Raw genomic sequence first — 21,172 nt, 5'->3', positions numbered from 1 at the left:
AATAAATACAATAGTACACATTAAAAAAACACTTAAATAAATACATTATTAAATAAACAAACTATTATGACAAAAAATTTTCTGGAAAAGTTATAATGTATATGTTTATTTTTTATTTCCATTTCTTCAGATGGATTCTTCTGACAGTGAGGAGCAGACTCTGAACACGTGTCACAACAACATAGGTAAAAACTGCTTGAAATGTTGCCTTTACCCCCCATAATCCACTTATCGCCTTTGGTTAGGGCTCAGTTCAACAGTCCAACTTTAGAATCGTCAATTTAATGTGTTATCATATTCCACTGAAGAGCTCTGCACTGCTGTTTTATTAGTCAGGGGGGAATAACTTCATTATAAGGGAATGGGGGCTTCGATTCGTTAGGCAGTGTGGATGTAGCGAGTGGGAAACGCTCTGGACTGGGACTGTCATTATACTCGTGTGCAGGGGGTTCCCGGGCGAGCTTGAGCACACAGGGCGATTACTGCATGGGGAGAAAATCACACAAACCCTGATTATTGTTGTACTTCATAAGAGTAGGGTTGAACTTGTGAATGAGATTTACACAGAACTATTGAGAAAATTGATTTAGCCTTTCGGTCATATTAGCATCAAAGAATAAGCTCCCACTGAATGAGCGAGGAGAAGGCTTTTGTATCAGACGAGAGCACTACACTATACTCGCAGTTTATTAAGCCTAAACACAAAATGTAATGTCAGCAGGGTTGAATAAGTACTTCACTGTTACTTAAGTAAAAGTACAGATACTGGAGCGAAAAAATACTCAAGTAAAAGTATCACATGAAAAATCTACTTGGGTAAAAGGACAAATTGCAGAGTGAAAAAATACTCAAATAAAAAAATCACATGAAAAATCTACTTAATTAAAAGTATAAAAGTATCTGTTTAAAAATGTACTTAAAGACTAAAAAGTAAAAGTATTTCACACAGATTTTGAGCCTTATAAAGCTTCAAATGTGGTGATGTTGATAAAGATTTGAGATTAACTTTGTTCAACTGAAAAAAATAAAATAGAATTTCAGTTTTTATTTGCATATTTTTGTTTTGCTCAAACTATGAACATAAACCCTCAGTTTTCAGCAGGTCTCACACAATAATAAAAATATTTTTTACTTTTCAGTGCAGTTAAAAAAAGTAGTGGAGCAGAAAGTAGGGATACTGCTATAACCTACTGAAGTAAAAGTAAAAAGTACACACTGTAAAATGTACCTAAAATGTAACTTTAGTACACTAGTTTTACTTCATTACATTCCACTGCAGAATCTTTTATTATTTCGTTGTCGTTCATTTAATAAGTCCCCAGTCAGCAAATCAGAATTTTAAAGTTTATGTAAGATTATGTCTTTAAAGTAGTAATTAAAAATATAATAATATAAATATATTATAAATAATAAATATTATAAATAAATAATATAAAAGCTGAACTAATTTACTTATTTTATAATATATATATATATATATATATATATATAAAATTGTATTGTATGTATTAATTTGATGTATTTATTTTTTGCCAGGCCCAGTCGACAGCACAGCTGAGAATCACTGGTAAAATATTTTTGCTTATTCCTACAGTCAAACATTTACACATGTCTCTTCTACACTCTCTGCAGTGACATTTAACTGGACCCTGTTTCACTTCTGTCCACTCTCCTCTACCCTCTATACCCTATGTACCCTCTATACCCGCTGTACTCGCTATACCCTCTATACTCTCTATACCCTCTGTACCCTCTATACTCTATACCCGCAACACCTTCTGTACCCGCTATACACGTTATACCCTCTGTACCCTCTATACCTTCTGCACTCTCTATACCCTCTCTACCCTCTATACCCTCTGTACCTGCTATACCCTCTATACCCTACATACCCTCTCTACCTTTTATATTCTCTACCCTCTCTACCTTCTATACCCTCTATACCCTCTCTACCTTCTATACCCTCTATACCCTCTCTACCCTCTGAACCCTCTGTGCCCTTTGTACCCTCTGCAGCCCATATGGACCAGCGGCAAGGAAGAGGAGTGCTCAGGAAGGGGTGCTGGGTGCCCCTGTCAACAAGAGAAAGTCCCTGCTGATGAAGCCGCGGCACTACAGCCCCAGTGCGGCTTGTGAGGAGGAGAAGGAGGACCTGGCATCAGCGCGGGACAAAGACGAGCCGAGGAACACTGACACTCCAGCAGGTAAGCAGATGTCCTGTTGTTTTGTCTGTTTTGATGAACAATTGACGCTGAATTTTAAAATCCCATCTGTTGCATTCATATTTGGACCCTGTGCCATCAGCCAGCAGAGCAGCAGTCATTGTGCAGTGGAAGTGAAAGACTACACTGCTGGGTTTGCATTAGTTGAGTCTCACGTCGGCAAATTGAAGTTTTGACAGCTGATCCTCTGTGATATTTTTGGCCTGGTTCAGACCTGTTTTGATGAGGCCAGATTTTTAGACCCCTCATCTGTCCAATTTCAATGGCCGGTCCAGAGCAATTGAATCCATACAATGCGAAACAGAACGGCTCGTACAAACGCTTTATTTAATTTATTGTTTTGGTGATTTTTCTTATGTTTTTCAAAACCAAATGAGCCAATGATTCAAGATGAAGCTTTTGTTTAGTGGAGGTGATTTTTAAGGTTAATTAAACTATGTGAATATTTGTTTGCATTTCAATTTTTAATTTACTTTTTGTAAATTAAATGCTGTGTATTTTGGTAACACTTCTGCTGGGGTCCATGTGCATTCTCACCCACTATAATCTGCTCTGATTTGGTATATTTTTAACGATGTAACTAAGCAACAAACGTAATTGTCCCTTTCAAAAGCTTTTGTTAGGCCCTCTAACACAGTCTAATACATAATTAGGCCTAATGTCTACTGCTCATTATAGTACACATGTGTGTAGTTAAATGCTCCAGGAGAGGGGCTCACTGAATCGTGTGGATTTGTTCAGAATGGAATTTATTTGTTTGCTCTGTTCATATTACATTACAATTATCGAAATAATCTACCGCCTATCATCAGTTTTCTTTTGTGGTAATGTCTCCAATATTTTTTTCTTTCTATCACCTAAACACTGGCTGGAAATCTTGAGCCTCGTACGATTCCGCAAACCAGCTTTGAAACAAAACATTTATTTACAAAGTCTGAGGAGAGTCAAACGAGCACACATATCGCTAAACATTTTCAAAACAATTTGCTGCCATTGTCAGATGCGGGAGTTATTTTCTGTAAAAACACCAAAAATTGTGAAAGTGGGCTGGTGGCAGTAAGGATTTAGCGGGTGGGGAGCTCGTCATATCTGCATTTTAACAAAAAGGGAGAAAAATAAGCCTCTCGTTTGGTCGAGCCACACTGTGTTCAGCTGCAGCCAACTCCAGGCCTGCTGCAGAGTGCTGGTAATGGCTATTCTGGAGTACAAACCGTTCACCTGTTCCAACATGCAGACCACCGCAGGGATCCAAGTTTTTTTTTTTCCTCCTGCATCTCGTTCCTCTTTTCACTACACTTCTGTGTGCGGGTATACGTCTGTGTGTTAGTCTGACTGTCCAGTGTCAGGCCTGCGGTCCATCTGGAACAGAGACAAAACCCTTGTTGCTGGGCTCATAAATGTAAATATGTGTAACTGGCTTTAATTTTTCATTTTGCACGATTCTTTCGACACTTTCTTTTATTCATTTGACAAAAGCAGCTTGGTAGCTACGTGCTGTGATGCTACACTCAAAGTAAACTAGTAAAAAGTTAACTGTTAGTGCAAATATTCTTACTTTTAAATCAGACCTGTTCTGCAAAATAGACTTTTCAGAGGTTTTAACCATGTTCTAGTTGTTTCCTTCTCATTTTCCCTCTTGAAGTTGTATTTGAAGTGGTTCATGTTTGAGTAATCTTTGATCGTTTATTTTCAAGACGCCATTTTGACGATCAACCCGTACCTCCACCGGTACACGGTGACATACGCACCCACTGTGACCTACACGCCCACTGTTACGTATGCACTTCCTTCTCCAGTTTTAATTTCTTAATCGTTGATACTCATTCAGCAGCGTTGCTTCATTTTGGTACAAGTGTAAAAAAATGTGCTGCTCTAGTGTGATGTGCAGCTATCCATAGGGGGCGCCGACAGCACTTTGTTGTGATGATGTTTACGGCAACGTCAGCTCCCATTGGGCACTGCAGTTTTGGAACGCGGATGTCAGCAAACTTGTTTCTTTTATTAAGTGGTTTTAGATGAATATTGTGATTTTAAATGTGTAAATTATAACATAATAATCCACTGGGATCACAGATAAGAACTATAGAGACACAAGCACAATATGTCAGCTGTAAGGTCTGTTTTATTAGTGTTGCGTTGTACTGTTTAAGAAGATACTTTATGATGGCAAAATAATGATAATATTCGGTCCACTTGTGTTGAGTGATTTATCTGCAAATCACTCGTAATCTAATCTAATCCATTTCTACATGTCTTTTAAAACTATTGGGCCCTACTTTTGTTACAGTAAGAGGATATAGGGCCACAAAAAAGTAAAAATCGCTGGAGTCTAAAGAGCTTTAACAGAGCATAAGTTTGACTGGTCTGGAAGGATCAAGGCAGATTTGAATCAATCCAGATGATAGCCTTGGCTTCCATTGTTAATCACTGACCAAGACTTACTATAATCAGTGGTGTTAATAGAGTGTTGTGCCGGATGCATTTTGAGGGATCATCGTAACCCTCTTTGTCTGTTCTGCCTATTCCAGACGCCAGGACATGAGCCAGACTTTCACTGTGAAGCTTCCCAAGCATATGACCTGAATGTATGGATTAATATTTGAGAGAGCGTATACTGAAACTGGAGCAATGTAGGCCAGGACAGATTTGAATTTTTATTTTACTATGGAACATACCTGGACGACTGAAGGATTGTGATAAATGATAATATTGAAACTACTTTTTCAAACTGATTCACTAACGGAAAATTGAGATAATTCCACTAAACCATTTTTAAATAGACAGTACCATGAAAAGGCCTGAGCTACAGCAGATAAACCGCATAATGAACCACAGCCATAGAAGTCATGTATTCAACTTTCCATGGCTCAAATCTATTTTTATTACAACAACAACAAAAAAACACTCCAAATCTCTCCATTTTACAAAGAAAATAACCCCCATAATATCCTGCTCCAGCTTTCATATACTGACCGATATGTTGATGTAGTCGTTATTTTCGTGACAGGCCTAGAGCAATGTTCAGAGACTGGAAGTGAATGAGTTTATGCTAGAGCTTAAGAGTGCATTTATGTTTATGTAAATGATTTAAATATCACAAATGTGTATTAAAGTGTTTTGCTGTTAAAAAAATAAATAAATCACCAAAATGCCATCTACCCAAAAGCAGTTCTGTTTTATATGTGGCATCAAACTATGGAGATGCCGCTCTTTGACGTATTTAAAGAATAACCATGTTTTGTACCGATGCGTCTTCTCAAAAACACTTAATAACTCATTACTGTTGTTCGACAGCCATCTAAATCCTTACGTAATCTCATCTATGACAGAACATGTGATTCTCAGCTCCTGATTAAACATTCAAGTATCAGTATGTAGGTGCCTATAATGAGTGTGTGTACTGCGTGTACTGTGTGCACTGTGAAATATATTTTAAGAACTGCTTATGAATATTACATCTGCTTTTTTCTTATGATTGTGGTTTTGTCATGTCTAAATCACCCAAATGTTTTTCAAAACATGTTTTTATCAAGAATTTTATGAAAGTAACACATTCTAAATCCCAAAAAGGATTAAAAGATTAAACCCGACAAACCATTGTTATTTAAAATGATGTTTGGCCATATGTAATATGCAAGTAATATGCTGCAATAATGTTGTCTTGTTGTTCCAGATGGAAACTTACGAAATGGCGGAGATTCGCTGGGGTGGTCTGAGGCGCCCTCTGACGACTCGCCCCAGTGTGACGCTGACCCCAGTGAAAAGGCAGTGACCGATGAAGACGACGAGAATCAAGACCGGACGAGTGGAGCCTCCTCACCGCACTCCCCATACAGAGACATGCACGAGCCTGAGTGGGACCCCTACTCCCTCTCCACAAAACTAAACGGCTCCAGCCCATCCAGGTCGTCTGAGGAGCTTTTATTGAGCAGAAACGTCCTACTGAGGGAAGAGCCCAGTTTGTACAGGCCACATCCCACAGAGGAGGGGGACAGTGAAGGGGAGACGGAGGGGGACAGGCCCGGCCGGCTGGACGGCTGGGCTCTGGGCCTCCATGAGAGGGCTCTGGAGATGAGAGGGGGCAGAGTGAACTTGAGTCTGTTGGAACAGGCCATAGCTCTGCAGACTGAGCAGAGACAAGCCCTGCACCATGCCTACAGGGAGATGGACCGCTTCCTCCTGGAGCAGATGACCAATGAGAGACGACACCAAAGGATGATGGACCTGGAGAGACTGGGCTACCACACAGGCAAAGGTGAACACGGATCGTACCATTTATGAACTATTTAAACTATTTTATACGGCAATGAACAGAGGTGGAAGAAGTACTCCATTTTGTTACTTAAGTAAAATCACAGTACATACAGCAAAAAAAGTATTAAAGTACCTGTTTAAAAATGCACTTAAAGAGTAAAAAGTAAAAGTATTTAATGCAGATTTTGATAAAGATTTGAGCTGAATTTTGTTGAACAGAAACAACTGAATCCATATTTTTCTATCTGTTTTTATTCATATATTTTTATTTGTTCAAATTATGAATGTGTTAAACATAAACTCTCAGCCTTTTCAGGAGGTCTCACGCAATAATAAAAAATACTTTTACTTTTCAGTCCGGTCCAAAAATATCAAGCTGTATGTATAATATGTAATGAAGCGTTTTCAAAGTAAGACTCCAACTGCAGAATGGCCATTCAGAATCTGATAAGGTCACACCTCAACTAAGCTAAAAGGCTCATAAAAAAATCCTCTTAAAACTCAAAATCACTTTTGGCAACAAGTGAAGTAATAACGAAACAGACTAAACCAACAATAACAAAATGTACTGATGGATTGGTTCTACTCACAGTATTATATTTGATAGGAGTCATGAGGATATTTAACCGGAACCATAAGTCTTAAATCCTCCTAAAGTACCTCTTCAAATGTGTAATCCTGGATGTAATCTTACAATGGATCTGTATTAGGAAGAAATATGCCCTGTTGCACATCTGTCTAAACTATAAAAATGAAAAAAAACAAAAAAAACAAAAACATTTCAAACTTCCATTGAATGTAAAGCTTTTTAGATTACAAGGCTACTTGGCTTAGGTCATCAAAAAGTAAAAAAATGTGAATATTTTTTCTTAAGTATAACTCATCTTCTCTCCAGATTCTCCAAGAACTGAAAAAAGAGACATAAAGTGTCCGACCCCTGGCTGTGACGGCACAGGTCATGTGACAGGGCTGTACCCACATCATAGAAGTCTATCAGGATGCCCCCATAAAGTCAGAGTCCCACCAGAAAGTAAGCTTTTTAGAACAGAGTGTTTGGCTCATTTATGTGTATTCATAAACTGTCACTTTCTGCATTCATAATCACGCTCAGCTCTAAAGCCTCTTAGCAAACAGCTTTATACCATATACATTCACTTCATTTGATGTGTGTAAACTTTCTTATAGCCTTTCTGTTCTGTTGTATTTTGAACATACTGACTTATTTTTCACTCTGGTGATTGTTAAGTCATTTCAATATAACTCCACAAACATTCAACATTAAACAGTACCGTTACAAAAGGAACAGAAAAAGTAATTAACTTTTTTTTCAAACAGGCACATGCTCTTAGACTGGCAGCAGTATTTGCAAATCAAAGGGCTAGCTAACGCAGTATTCAAAAATAAATAGACAACTCTAGCAAACTAATTGGAGAATATGTAAAGACGGCAAGTTTCTAAGGACACAGCGCAGACCTTTAACGACGCTGTTTTGAAGAATATAATCAGCCGCCTTGTTACGCTGCTTTTGCACTAAGCTATTTACATTTCTGTGTGTCTTACAATGAAAAAGGACGTTTCTTGTGTCTATGTCGGACTGTGTGCTCCATAGGCTTTAATGTACTCACTCGTTACATAAATCATACAGAGATTGTTAGTGTCCCACATGTTAGAGCCATATGAACCATCTCACACTCTGAGGACTTCAGGGACCTGCCTTCTGCTGTAGTCCTGGTTTAATCCTGGTCTAGTCCTGGTTTAGTTCTGCTTTAGTCCTGGATTAGACCTGGTTTAGTCCTGGTTTAGTCCTGCTTTATTCCTGGTTTAGTCCTGGTTTAGTCCTGGTTTAGTCCTGGTTTTGTCCTGGTTTTGTCCTGGTTTTGTCCTGCTTTAGTCCTGGTTTTGTCCTGCTTTAGTCCTGGTTTTGTCCTGCTTTAGTCCTGGTTTTGTCCTGCTTTAGTCCTGGTTTTGTCCTGCTTTAGTCCTGGTTCAGTCCTGGTTCAGTCCTGGTTTAGTCCTGGTTTGAGTTTTGTGCAGTTAAAACCTGTAACATTCTTCCTGAAGTTGTGAGACAGGCCTCTACTTTGACAATGTTTAAATCCAGGCTCAAAAGGTTCTGTTTAGCTGTGCATATGACTGAAAGGGTTTTATTCTTCACTCTTCTCTTTTAATGTTAATTTTATGATGATTATTTATGTTTTGATTTGTTTGTTTGTGATTTTAATTTTTTATTCTGTAAAGCACTTGGAATGACTTTGTGTGCCATGTATGTAATAGTTTAATTTTTGTATGACTTTGTGTTTCTGTGACTCACTGGTAAAGTCTCATCCAAACTCATTTGACGTCTCCTTGTTCCTTCAGTCCTGGCCATGCACGAGAATGTCCTGAAGTGCCCTACGCCCGGATGCACAGGGAGGGGCCATGTCAACAGCAATCGTAGCACCCACCGGAGGTATGACGCGATAATGCTAGCTGGTCACACACTTACAGCATTGGGCTAATGTGTTTGCTCCTCCATAGTCTGTCTGGCTGCCCCATCGCCGCCGCTGTCAAAGTCTCCAAACCTCAAGACGAGAGTCTGAAAAACAGACAAACGCCAGACCGTTCACCCAGGTAATGTGTCAAACACGAAGCACAGTTATGTCTGAGGCATGTCACATTCACTTCAGCCTTAGGTTGAGTTTAGCACAGGTTAACATTAGGCTCTGACCACATTTTAACACCAGAAATCGCTGTCTTTTTCAAACCTTCCAAGCAGATACAAGCAGTGGTCCAGTCCTGTGAGTTCTGTCTATTAGAGACGATAAAAGAGCAGAACTCTTTGTTCCCGGTGGATATATCATGGGCAGTGTGCCCACTCCTACTATATTAATTAGTCTGGCAACCTGGCTGTGGATCCACACATCAGATCCCAGACTATGAGTATAAAAGCACTGGCAAGCTTTACCGCGTTTAAAAACAATGTTTGCACTTAACTCCTTCATTAAACTTGGCCCTCTCATTATATGTCACAGAGTTTAACAATTATTTGTTGTTTTGTTTCAGAACCATTGGTTTGATAAGGAAGTTTGAGATGAACCAGTTAAACTACAGGCTCTCTCATCCAGTAGCAGCCTTGCAAACAAGCCTAACGAAAGAAATGGATAAGTACAGCAGAATCCGCTTTGATTATGCCAGCTTTGATGCACAGGTCTTCGGCAAACAGCCGCTGATGGGGAGCAACCAGGAGCAGGAAACGGCACATTTCCCTGAATGTGAGTTTAAACTTCTTTGTAAACTTTACTGTAGTTCAAATGTTTCACATAAATGCGTAAACTGGTTGGCTGCACTCAGAGGCTGCACTGGTGAACTATTAGGAGCTAATAAAAGCTAATGTTTTGTGTTTTAGCCCCTCAGCAGTACACCGGCTTTCTTGGTGCTTCAGGTCATCTGCCCAACTCTGGCCAGCACAGTCCACCAGGTCAGTTCAAAAAAGACGAGAGTCTCCAGACAGCCGCCGCCACGGCCGCCATCCTGAACCTGTCCACTCGATACAGGAAGAACATGGAGGCGGTCACTGACCGGCCTTTGGCAACGTCCACAAAGGTAATCAAATTAGACCACTTGGAAATGTATTTAATGTGGTCATTTTAAAGGAACTCTGATTTGTGTATAAAAAGAGATGGCATCAAAAGGCTGAATTTGGCAAAGAAAACCTGGCACTCCGGTGGCAGAATTACAAGCAGGTTTCCAGACTTTAATGTACTCAAATCGACATTTGTGTAATCACATCTGAAGATGCAGAACAATTAGCCTCACTTCCTAATTACATCTCCTTGTCTTTTTAAACATGTGGCATTGTATTTTGTTTCGACATCATCTGGCATGTAAAAGCCTGAACTGTTGACTAAAAAACACTGCAGATGGCAGAGGATATTTTGCTTAGTTAAAGGAGCCAGAATGGTGCGTGTGCGTCTAAAGCAGTTTGGGAGATGGAGCCAGACTTTTAAACGACATGCCTAAAGTTCAGTCTGTGCTTCTCTGCTCCTTTTCTTGACTTGTCCTGAAGAGTCTTTGTGTTTGGACTCGTGTGTGCCCCCTGTGGGTTACATGAACACACACGCGGCCCTGTAGATGATTCAAGGTTTCCACACCTACACAGCACAGATCGTTGTCTCCCAGCTTGAGCTGAGAACGTGGCCCTGTCCCAGGTACCAGCCCACTGAATGAATAAAACAGTGTTAGCAAGTTAATCATCTGTTCTCATTTACAGCTTAGTTATTATGGAAACGAACAAAATACAGAGCAGCTTCACGTCTGAAAAACAGGGCCTATCTTTAACGTGACTTCTGCACATCTATTCAACGCTACCAGTCAAAAGTTTGGATACGCCCCTCCTTCAGTGTTTGCTTTCTTTATTTTTACTACTTTCAACATTTTAGACAAATAAAGTTTGAGTCTTCCATATGTATAAAATGTAGAAAGTAGTAAACATAAAATAAATAAAAAAACAAAACAAAAAAAACATTGAATGACAGGGTGTGTCCAAAACTAACTGGTTGTGTACGTTTAAACACCAATCAAAAGTCTTACTACATTTTATAAACACACAGAAGACGTCACAAATATGAAGCAAGATATATGGAATTATGGAGTAAAGAAAAAAGTTATAAGTTATAAAAACTATAATAGATAACTAAACATTTTTCAATAAAGCAAAGGGTGGAGACTTTGAAGATTTGAATAAAAAATATTAAAAAAAACATATATTTACTTGAGTTAATTACCATTTTTTTCTTTACTACATAATTCCATATATCTTACTTCATATATCTGATGTTTTGTGTGTGTGTATATAAAGTGTAGAAAGTAGTAAAAAAAAAACAAAAAACAATGAATAAGAGGGTGTGTCCAATCTATTGACTGGTATTGTGTTTAATCAACGGCAGGCAAAATTTTGGATAAGATATATGGAATTATGGAGTAAAGAAAAAAAAGGTTAAATAACTTTCGATAAAGCAAAGGGTGGAGACTTTGAGGATCTGAATATAAAATATAAAAAAAATATATATTTAGTACAGTTATTTACCTTTTTTTCTTTACTACATAATCCTATATTTCTTACTTCATATATTTGATGTCTTCTGTGTATGGATTCTGTGTATAAAATCCAGAAAGTAGTCAAATTGAATGAGAGGGTGTCCAAACTTTTGCCTGGTCATGTGACTCCTAACCTAAGTGCTCGCCTTTAACAATGCAAAAATCCCTGTATTAATAATAGTCATAATAACTACATTGTTTTGTCCCTGGAACATAATTAAAATCAAAAAGCCCATCCTTTAGTTTTCCTCTGCCCTGTTCTGATGAGGCAGACACATCATCAAAAAGCAGGGTAATTAAAGTGGACAGCCACATCCAACACGCATGAAAATTATACCTTTTAATTAATTTGAAAGGCCGCCCTTTGTTACAAACATAATGATGTGTATGTAGAGTCTAATACAACATAAGCATTGAATAATTGGTTCCATTTATGAACGGAATTCCAGCTTTTAAAGAGGTAAAACTTTTAATGCTGAAAACAACCCATAAGTCAGCACCAAACGACGTATACATCTGTCAGCAAGTCAAGTTATGCCACATTAAGCTTTTAATTTTTGTTATAATAATGATGATGACCTAAAACCAGCAGAGCCCACCCCCGGCGGCCATCTTGGACGTGTGTCCTAGAAAACAGATGACACAGCTGTCAGGGAAAAATACACTACAATAATTACTATTTTTTGCATTCAGCAGAATTAACAAGGACTTATATTGGTACCTTGTCTGGGATTAAATAACCTTTGGTAGTTATGTTTTTCAATTTCATCAGTATTTTGAGTTATTTTTCTAAATTGAAATGGAAAATGAAAATGGAGTGCTTTTTGTCTCACTATTAAAGTTCGTATGTGTAGAATCATTAGGAATCTTTTCACATCATCTAATTACGAATCAGGGAGGGACAAAACTTGGGCCACAAGATTCACTGAGATTTAAAAAACAATAATAAGAAGAAGAACAGAGTAACAATTTTTATGCGGAGGAATTTTTTTAATTTAATTTTAATTTATTTTTTTCAGCCATTTTGCACCCAAATTCAATCACATTAGACTGCAGTAGAAAAGGACAACCGTTGTGTGTGGGTTTTCCTGAAATAATTCACAATAAGATATGATATAAAAATATGAATTCAAATGAAAATAGATTTATGTTTATTTATTTAGCTGTTTTTTGTGTAATCTGTCTCACAATCTGTGGACATTTACTAATGATGAAAGAAAAGACCTTAATAAATGCCTTTTTTTAAAATTCATAAATAAATAATAAATGCAAACAAATGGTGAACTTTAAACTGAAAAAATAGTTTTGTTTTTTTTAAATTTCAGACAAATGGACAGATGTTTTAAAAGTCCCTCTGCACAAAACAAAAATATCAACATCATCATCCAAAACCTGTGTCAGTTTCTACGAGGCCTGCAGTGTATTGCAAAAATATCGATATGGCAAAATTGGATGATGCAATAATCAATATTGACAGAAATTAAATATATCAACAACACAGTGTTCAGTGTTTTACAGAAATGTACTGGTTTTGCAAAGTAAAATGGAAAAAAATGGTTTCCTTATTGAATCTTACGTTAGACTTGGGTTGATCTTGAATTTTGTCATGCTCTATTCTTATTTTATTTTTTTTATTTTGACCCAATTTGCAAATAAAGTGAAGTATTTTAACTTATTGTAATTAACTTATTGTTAATACTAGCTAGACACGATATCTTGGTGTTTTATTGTTCTGTATCGCGTGTATCGTATCAAAGTTGTTTTAAATGTGCTATAGAAATAAACTTGAATTGAGTTATTATATGAAAAGTATATGAAAACGTCACAATAATATCGTTATCAGAATACAGAATGGAGTTAGAATTAAATATCGTGGCACTGAAAGGTCCAAGTGTCGGCTGATAGTGTGAATGTACACGCCTTTGTGTCTTTGTAAGCTGTTTGTGATGTGTCTAAAAAAAAAAAATAATAATAATAATAATTAAAAAATAATAATTAATTAATTAAAAAAACATATGTCTTTCTTATATTGCATTAAAAAAAGTGTAAAAGTTCAATTGTATTTAATAAAACTTTTGTATGCCTCTGTTTGACAATGAAACCTACCTCATTTTGTTCAGGATATGCCCATAGAAGTGGACGAGAACGGCACCTTGGACCTGAGCATGAAAAAAAGTAAAGAGCAACCAAAGGCCCCATCCAAGCTGCCTTCTGAAGAGCTACCGTCTCCCCTGGATGCTGCTGCGATGGTCAAGAGCGGGAGCATGCTCATCACCCCCGCATTCTACAAGCCGCTGTGTGAACGCGACACCTGGGAGAGCCACTTCGGTCCAGTCAACTTCAGCAAGCCTCATATTCTGCAAGATAAAGAGGTGCCCAAAAAATTAATAATAAGAATAAGAATAAAACAAATGCCATGGCTTATGTAATTGGAGAAAGAGTGACACCATTGTGGTATTAAAATGCAGTGAAAAGTTATCAGTTTTGCGAAATGTGTGAAAAAAAAGCTGTCAGTTCCATTGTTATCTGGGCTTTGAAAGATTAGCAAAGTAACTGTTTTTCTTGAGGGTACTTTGAGAGCGCTTTCAATTAGAAATATGTGTCATCTGAATCCACTCTATCCAAAATGCAGTTTCTTACAATTTGCCAATTTGGTGTACAGGGTGTCCTTAAAGTCTCTTTACAGTTTTAAAGTGTAATTACAAACGCAGTTGATACGATATATTAATTAGATTTCATTCTATCTACTCAGTGGTTATAAAAGTGTTTAATCACACGGCACTTTTCTTGAGTTCCTCAAACATTTTCCAAACTATAGGATTGGATGGGATGGACCAATTCCACATTCACCAGATGTCACACCTCTGGATTTCTTTCTATGGGGCTGTGTTAAAGATGTCGTGTATGGAACAAAGATATGAGACATTACTGAACTAAAGCAAAACGTACAGATGCAATTGAACCAGTGATGAGGCTCTGCTACAGCGAACACGGCAAGAAACACAGTCCTGTCTTGATGTGCTTCAGGAGACTAATGGAGCCCAGATAGAGGTGGATTAAATGAGGGAAAAAACTTTGGAAACCACTGAGACCAATCTGATAGAGATATCTGATCAGTTGTCTTTGTAATATTGTTTTTTTTATATATATATATATTGTAAAGAGACTTTATGAACACCCTGCATTTATGTTTGAAAACCATTTCTAGTTTTTAAAAAGTACTTTCATATATAAAAAGTTTCTTCGGTCTAAACAAAATGTAAACAACATCTGCGGATTCCCAAATCTTACAAAGAAATCCGTGCATGTGGATTAAGTATGAGTTTAAATGCATGTATGGTTTACAACTGTATGTATCCTTAAGTATAATCTCTGTGCTGTGCTCTCTAACCCTAAACCTTTTGTGCTAAGAGCATTAAACAAGGCTTTCATTAATTATGGACTTTTAGGTCAGTGCTCTGGTTATTGTGAGTTTGATGTATTCTATTCTATTGTTTGGATTCAGGAGGATTTTGATCATGTCTCTCTGGAGGAGCAGCACTACCAGGGAGATGGGCTGATGAGTGCCAAAGCCAAGCTGCTGTTAAGAGATGTGAAGAAAGAACTGCTGAGGTGGGACTCGCCAACACTGGGGTCACAGGGAGGGGGGCGGGGGCTGGGCTTCGTGGTGCAGTCAGCTGTACATAATGAGTTTGCTTTTGAGAAGGCTTTTTTGACAGATGGTCCGTGTTCTTACAAAGAAACCTATGTCAGTATAAGTGAAACTGAACTCAAGTATCCCGTATTGTAACGCATATGTCTGCAGGTTCTTGTGGAGGACAAATGTGTCTTTTTAAAAGTGAGTTTCTCCCTGTATGTCCTCTAAGCTTACAGATCTTGACTCTTGTAGTTAGAACGCATGCTCTGCTGGACCTCTCCACAATGATTCCATCAAGTAGAAAAGCCTAGTTCCCACAGCACAGCAAACCCTGAAATGATAATTAAGGAGAAGAAAGTGCGCAGTATAATGTTGTATTACTAAACTTCCTGCTGTACTAACTCTGAATCACATCACTGACCATAGTAGGCAATAAGTGAGCAGTTCTGTAAAAGCTTAGAAAGCACAGTGGAATAATCTGTGTATTAAAGTGTATTTGTTCTGATGCAGCTGTCCAACCCCAGGCTGTGATGGCAGTGGCCATGTGACGGGGAATTATGCTTCACATCGGAGGTAGAGTAATTAATTACACCTCATTAGCAGCAGCAGATATACAGATAAGGAAAACAATACTGATTGTTTAATTATGTTGATTATTACTGTTTGAAGCAGCTTGTACGCTCAGATAGCAGACTCTGTCATTTGTATTAAAGCTGGAGTGAAAAGCCTTGTCACAAAGGCAACACAACATTGTGTTTTTACTATTATATAATTATGTATTTTTGTCATTGTATTAAGACGCTATAATTCAGCTGTGATCAAAGAGTGCATTAAAGTGACTGTTAGCTCTTTATCCTCTCCAGTGTGTCTGGATGTCCCCTGGCTGACAAAACACTCAAATCACTGATGGCAGCCAACTCTCAGGAACTAAAGTACGTTTGAAACTTGTTTTTTGTTTTTTATATATCCATCTACTTAAGCCCGGGCCAAAGCCTTTCCCTTCACCTTTCCTTTTACTATACATTATGCATGATGTGTATTTACCTCACACTGCTGCCGCAGTCTGCTGTAAAATGCACCTGGTCTGTGTCTCTCAACCTGCAGGTGCCCAACACCTGGTTGTGATGGATCTGGTCACGTGACTGGGAACTATGCTTCACACAGAAGGTGGGAGAGAAGTGGTCAAATAACGACACATGAAATACATTTGTTAGATGCATATCATCTCAACAGATGGCAAAGTCAGTACATCTGCATCCTGCATTTCACAGTCTGTGGATGACATTTAAGTTCAGAAGTCAGTTTGTTCAACACATTTTTACTGTTTATCTTAATGACATCCACTGTAGCATTTGGCCATGATTAGCTTACACCTTAAACTCAAAACTCACACAAAGCATGCGGTAGTAATAATAGTTTATTATATCTCACAAAAACTTAAATTTAATCACCCACTTAAAACAGTTCTAACACAATTATTTTCCTCTGTCTTGCTTAATATTTAAACCACTATACGTCAGTTAACTGTGGTCATGATAGCTCAGAGCTAACGTTAATTACCGTTAAGTACATATTACTTTACAAACTGTATCTACAATTTCATTATCTTGAAGTAAAACACACAATGTTTAATTAGAGACAGGATAGCTCACACATGTAGAATGATTGTATTTTATGTGAGCTAATTCGTGTGTGCTAAGTGCTAAATGCTACGTGCTAACCGGAGCGTGTCCTCGTGCAGCTTGTCGGGATGTCCGCGCGCCAGGAAAGGAGGCTTGAGGCTCACGCCAAACAAGGACGAAAAAGATGAGCAAGAGCTTAAGTAAGATCATTCTGTCATTCCCTTTGTTTAAAATAGAAACAGGGGTAAATATTGTGTGAGTGTGTCACGCTGCAGAGTATTGTACCTGGGGCCATTAAGTTAAACAAAGAAAACAATACTATGCTTCCTACATTATCAAATGATTTTTTTTCAGGGGCTTAACAGTGTGAGGGCTGTCTGCTGTTGTGTGTTTACAGAATGGATTTTCTAGTGTAACTGAGTGCTTTTTAATAATTATAGTTTATTAAGAAAATGTGGTGCGCTGATGGTTGCGCACTCACTTTGCAGATAAGCGCTCTTCACTCTCATGTCTGCACAAGTGCTATTGGAAAAAATAATGTAATTGGTTTCCAGTTTAAGCCCAAAGTCTGATATATGAACCCTTGTTTACTTATACATCTGGACAGTGATTTTTCTTTTTAATTACTAATGCATGAGCTTAGGAATTAGATCTCATAAGAGAGAAAGGGGGAGGGCAGCAAATGTCCCTAGATTATTGTAAATGGTTGGCCATATGGCATGTCTCATTGTCCTGGGGTGCTGTGCAGAGCTGTCTACCTGTGGTCCATGCACGTACTTGGGCCCGTGTTGTTTTGTCCTCTAAGTGCTACTCTACCAGTGCCGTTGAGGAACAAAATGCTGAAACAGGCTTTTTGTGGCAGCACTCTGCAGCGTGGAGCTATTTGTATCATCTCACGTGACCTTTCACCTTTATCAATAAGAGAGAGGGTTATAGCCACCTCTAAATTACATTCTTTCGCATGAGGGGACAGATGACAATTATGTGTAATTCATGTCACTCCATTACCGACCTGCAGAGAACAGGGCTGGAAATGCAACTGATAAACTCCTAATGAACGTGCAGCAGGAGTCATGTTTTTGGCACAGATATTAGTAATGGTAGAATGTGTACACTATTTTTTCCACTCAAGGATTACTAACTTGTGGGTAATGCGATTAGTGGGGTCCATTTGTAGTTTTAGAGAGTTTATTTTTAATCAGCATTTGGCTGGATTAATCAACTTAATGGTTAACAGATCTTCCGGTCTAGTTATTAAAAGTGATTTTTTTTTAATGATCCCAGAAGATGACTGTCCACTGTTTTTCATTTGTTCCCTTTGTACATATCTGTTTAGTGCAGTCACATGTTTTTTGCAGAGATATTATTGAATACAACTCACGCTGAATTATTTCTCCCAGTGCGAATGCAGATTAACAGCATTTGTGTGTTCCTGGTAGGTGTCCAGTCATCGGATGTGATGGACAGGGCCATATATCGGGGAAATACACGTCTCACCGCAGTGCGAGCAGTTGTCCAGTAGCTGCCAAAAGACAGAAGGAGTCGTCCATCAATGGGCTGCCCTTTGCCTGGAAGGGCAATAAACAGGAACTGCCCCATTGTCCCCTGCCTGGCTGCAACGGCCTTGGACATGCCAATAATGTGTTTGCCACTCACAGAAGGTGAGGCCGCTGGTCCTCCATTTTATCTACAAACAATATCCTCCATTTTATCTCCAAACAACACAGCAGGGCGACATGTTGTGATTTTACATAGCTGGCCGTTATGACCTTTAATCAATATTAGGCATTACTGATGTTAAAAGTACTATTTTACTTATGTACATAGGCTTACATAATCTAAGTGAAAGGGATGTTCCCATATTTTTTATATAAATGTTTAGGCAAGACAAGGCAAGTTTATTTGTACAGCACAATTGGTCCACAAAGTAATTCAAAGTGCTTTACAGAATAAGAAAGACATTCAAATCACAATACAACAAATCAAAACATAAATAATCATCATAAAATGTATATTAAAAGAGCAGAGTGCAGAATAAAAACCTCTCAGTCATTTGCACAGCTAAATGTAACTCACTTTAGTATTCAGGTGAGAAATTCCAAAACTTGAATAGCAAAATATATATTTTGTTTTGAATGCTTAAAGAAAACACAAACGCCCCCTTTTACTAAAAAAAAATTAAGTGTGATGATGTCATACTCTGTGTGATGATGTCATACTCTCACATTAATTACATTGTACTTTGTCATGAAATATCTCAAAAGTAAATTCAGATATGTTGAACATAATGATTTCTTTCAGTGACTAGACCCAAGAACTCACTGTATTATAAAACATAGCGGCATTTTAATAATAATGATTTCATCTACCTCTGTCTGTATTAAATGTGATTGGCTTATAGAATGTCCTGATGACATCTGAAACACAGAAATTCTTTATTAACTCATTGTGCTTCCAAACAAAAACAAAATAAAATCAGCAAAACTAATTTCTAGTTTTCATGTACACTTTAACAACAGCACGTGGCATTGTTCTGTTGACTTTACACTGTGTGCTCTTCCTTTATCTAAGATATGTCATTTTTGACCTGCTGAACCACAGCTTATCAGGTTGCCCTCTGAATGCACAAAGTATCAAGAAAAAACACCCAGAAGAAGAGATGACTATCAAAGTTAAAGCTAGCACCGGTGAGCGCACTTCATGGAGCAACATGGAAGTGACTGGCATGAACAGTATAAATATTATCTTTTGTTACTTAGGTGTGGAAAATAAGGATGACATTCAACACTTGGATCATGAAATAAAAGAACTAAACGATTCCAACATGAAAATTGAAGCTGACATGATGCAGCTCCAAACCCAGGTAAATATTTACGCTGGCATGGCTCCTCTTTCAACCAGGTGTTTTCTGTGTTCAGGCTTCCAAATTTTGACAGTGCCTTTTTGTTTTGCCCCGAAAAAAGCAGATTTCATCGATGGAATGTAACCTGAAGACAATTGAGGAGGAGAACAAGATGATCGAACAGCACAACGACAGCCTCTTGAAGGAGCTCGCACGCCTTAGCCAAGCCCTCATCAACAGCCTAACAGACATCCAGCTGCCTCAGATGGTAAAGCCACAAACTCTCTTTATTGCTGCCATAGACTGTATATATAAATGGTCAGAGCTATCCTGCTAGTCACTGCGTTCCAAATAGGAAGTGATCATGGGCGTTCCATTGACGCTGGCTCCAATTCAGTTACTACTGACAAACTGCGTCCCCTCTCTCTGTAACTACTGCTATCAGACTCGTCGTTTTGGTCTTAAATGTTTGTATTAACCCGCTCTACATGATCCTGAGGTTTTTATTTCACTATGACGTCTGTAAATCAGGATATGAACATTAATAACAGACAAATCAGGCACCTTCTTTCCCCGAGGTCAACCCGCTAGCGTTAGCCACAGGTTTGATTGAAAGCGTTGCTAAGCGCCTGCCCCCTGCTAAACCAGTGGTGTGAGTGGGAAGGGGCATTACGTGCATCAGCCTTGCTCCAGATTGGCTCTTTGGTTGCTATGATACTCGGTCAAAATTCCAATTATGGAACTTCGTTCCAAATTGGCCCTTATAACTGCTAGGCTCGATGAGCTTCGTTTGGAGCCGAACGTTGTGAGTGACGTCACACTCACTCAGTCCACTTCTTTATACAGTCTGTGATAAACACATGAATGTGCTGTGTTCTCTAATAGTCAAACATGTTCCACTCTCTTACAGGGACCCATCAGCGAGCATAATTTCGAAGCCTATGTGAACACATTAACTGATATGTACAACAACTCGGAGCATGAATACTCTCCAGAGTGCAAGGCTCTCCTGGATAATATCAAACAGGCTATAAAGGGCATCCATGTTTAAGCAGTAGGACCCAGGGGTTTCTTTGACTTGGGATAATGGCACTAGATAGCTCTATTTCACACAGAGTACAGGCCTGGCTGCATGTACCTATACGACAAGGCTTTTGGAAGTGTGGGGAGCTTTTCCACATACACTGCACTGAGAACATTACCAGCCAGACGCTTTTACTGTTTCTGCATTCACACCCCATCTTCATCCTAGTCACACGTTTACCCCTCATGCACTTAATAATTACGTTATAATTTTTGCTTGATTTTAATCTCTATGTGATCATGTCATTCTTATATTATCACTATTTATTATTATATTTGTCCATCTATGTATTTATTTCCCAGTTTTATTTATTTTGACAGGTGTAAATCTCTCCTATCAAAGTTTGTTCTGCACACTGTAGAAGCACATTCCAATTATATGGCACAACTGCGCCATCTAGTGTTGAAAACATATATCAATATTATTATTATTATT

The 21,172-nt window shown here is 38.2% G+C and overlaps 2 protein-coding genes across 5 annotated transcripts in view; both read left to right on the top strand.

Annotated features, from left to right (window-relative positions):
* LOC117384818 (uncharacterized) overlaps positions 1-6,352 on the top strand; it is a 19,995-nt gene extending 13,643 nt beyond the window's left edge. The window contains exons 3-7 of the mRNA XM_055228261.1: positions 131-185; positions 1,537-1,567; positions 2,017-2,204; positions 5,896-6,303; positions 6,348-6,352. Coding sequence (XP_055084236.1) covers positions 131-185; positions 1,537-1,567; positions 2,017-2,204; positions 5,896-6,303; positions 6,348-6,352 — 687 coding nt within the window. The remainder of the gene's footprint in view (positions 1-130; positions 186-1,536; positions 1,568-2,016; positions 2,205-5,895; positions 6,304-6,347) is intronic.
* On the top strand, positions 6,314-21,172 carry st18 (ST18 C2H2C-type zinc finger transcription factor). Of its 4 annotated transcripts, none has more exons than XM_033982766.2 (17): positions 6,314-6,477; positions 7,372-7,506; positions 8,835-8,925; positions 8,994-9,086; positions 9,519-9,727; positions 9,862-10,058; positions 13,673-13,924; positions 15,058-15,164; positions 15,700-15,762; positions 16,053-16,121; positions 16,294-16,356; positions 16,931-17,011; positions 18,251-18,472; positions 19,413-19,498; positions 19,571-19,674; positions 19,778-19,921; positions 20,564-21,172. In XM_033982766.2, exons 1-17 carry the CDS (start codon positions 6,387-6,389, stop codon positions 20,702-20,704), a joined length of 2,148 nt encoding a protein of 715 aa, XP_033838657.2. In that variant the 5' UTR covers positions 6,314-6,386; the 3' UTR covers positions 20,705-21,172. The 4 variants fall into 4 exon arrangements, with proteins under 4 accessions (XP_033838657.2, XP_033838656.2, XP_033838655.2 ...); XM_033982765.2 differs by having other exon boundaries at positions 19,775-19,921; XM_033982764.2 differs by having other exon boundaries at positions 19,383-19,498.

Source organism: Periophthalmus magnuspinnatus, chromosome 17 (genome assembly GCF_009829125.3).
Source record: "Periophthalmus magnuspinnatus isolate fPerMag1 chromosome 17, fPerMag1.2.pri, whole genome shotgun sequence".
NCBI lineage: Eukaryota > Metazoa > Chordata > Actinopteri > Gobiiformes > Gobiidae > Periophthalmus > Periophthalmus magnuspinnatus.
The sequence above is the reverse complement of the archived record's forward strand: the minus strand, read 5'-3'. Positions and strand labels throughout refer to the sequence as shown.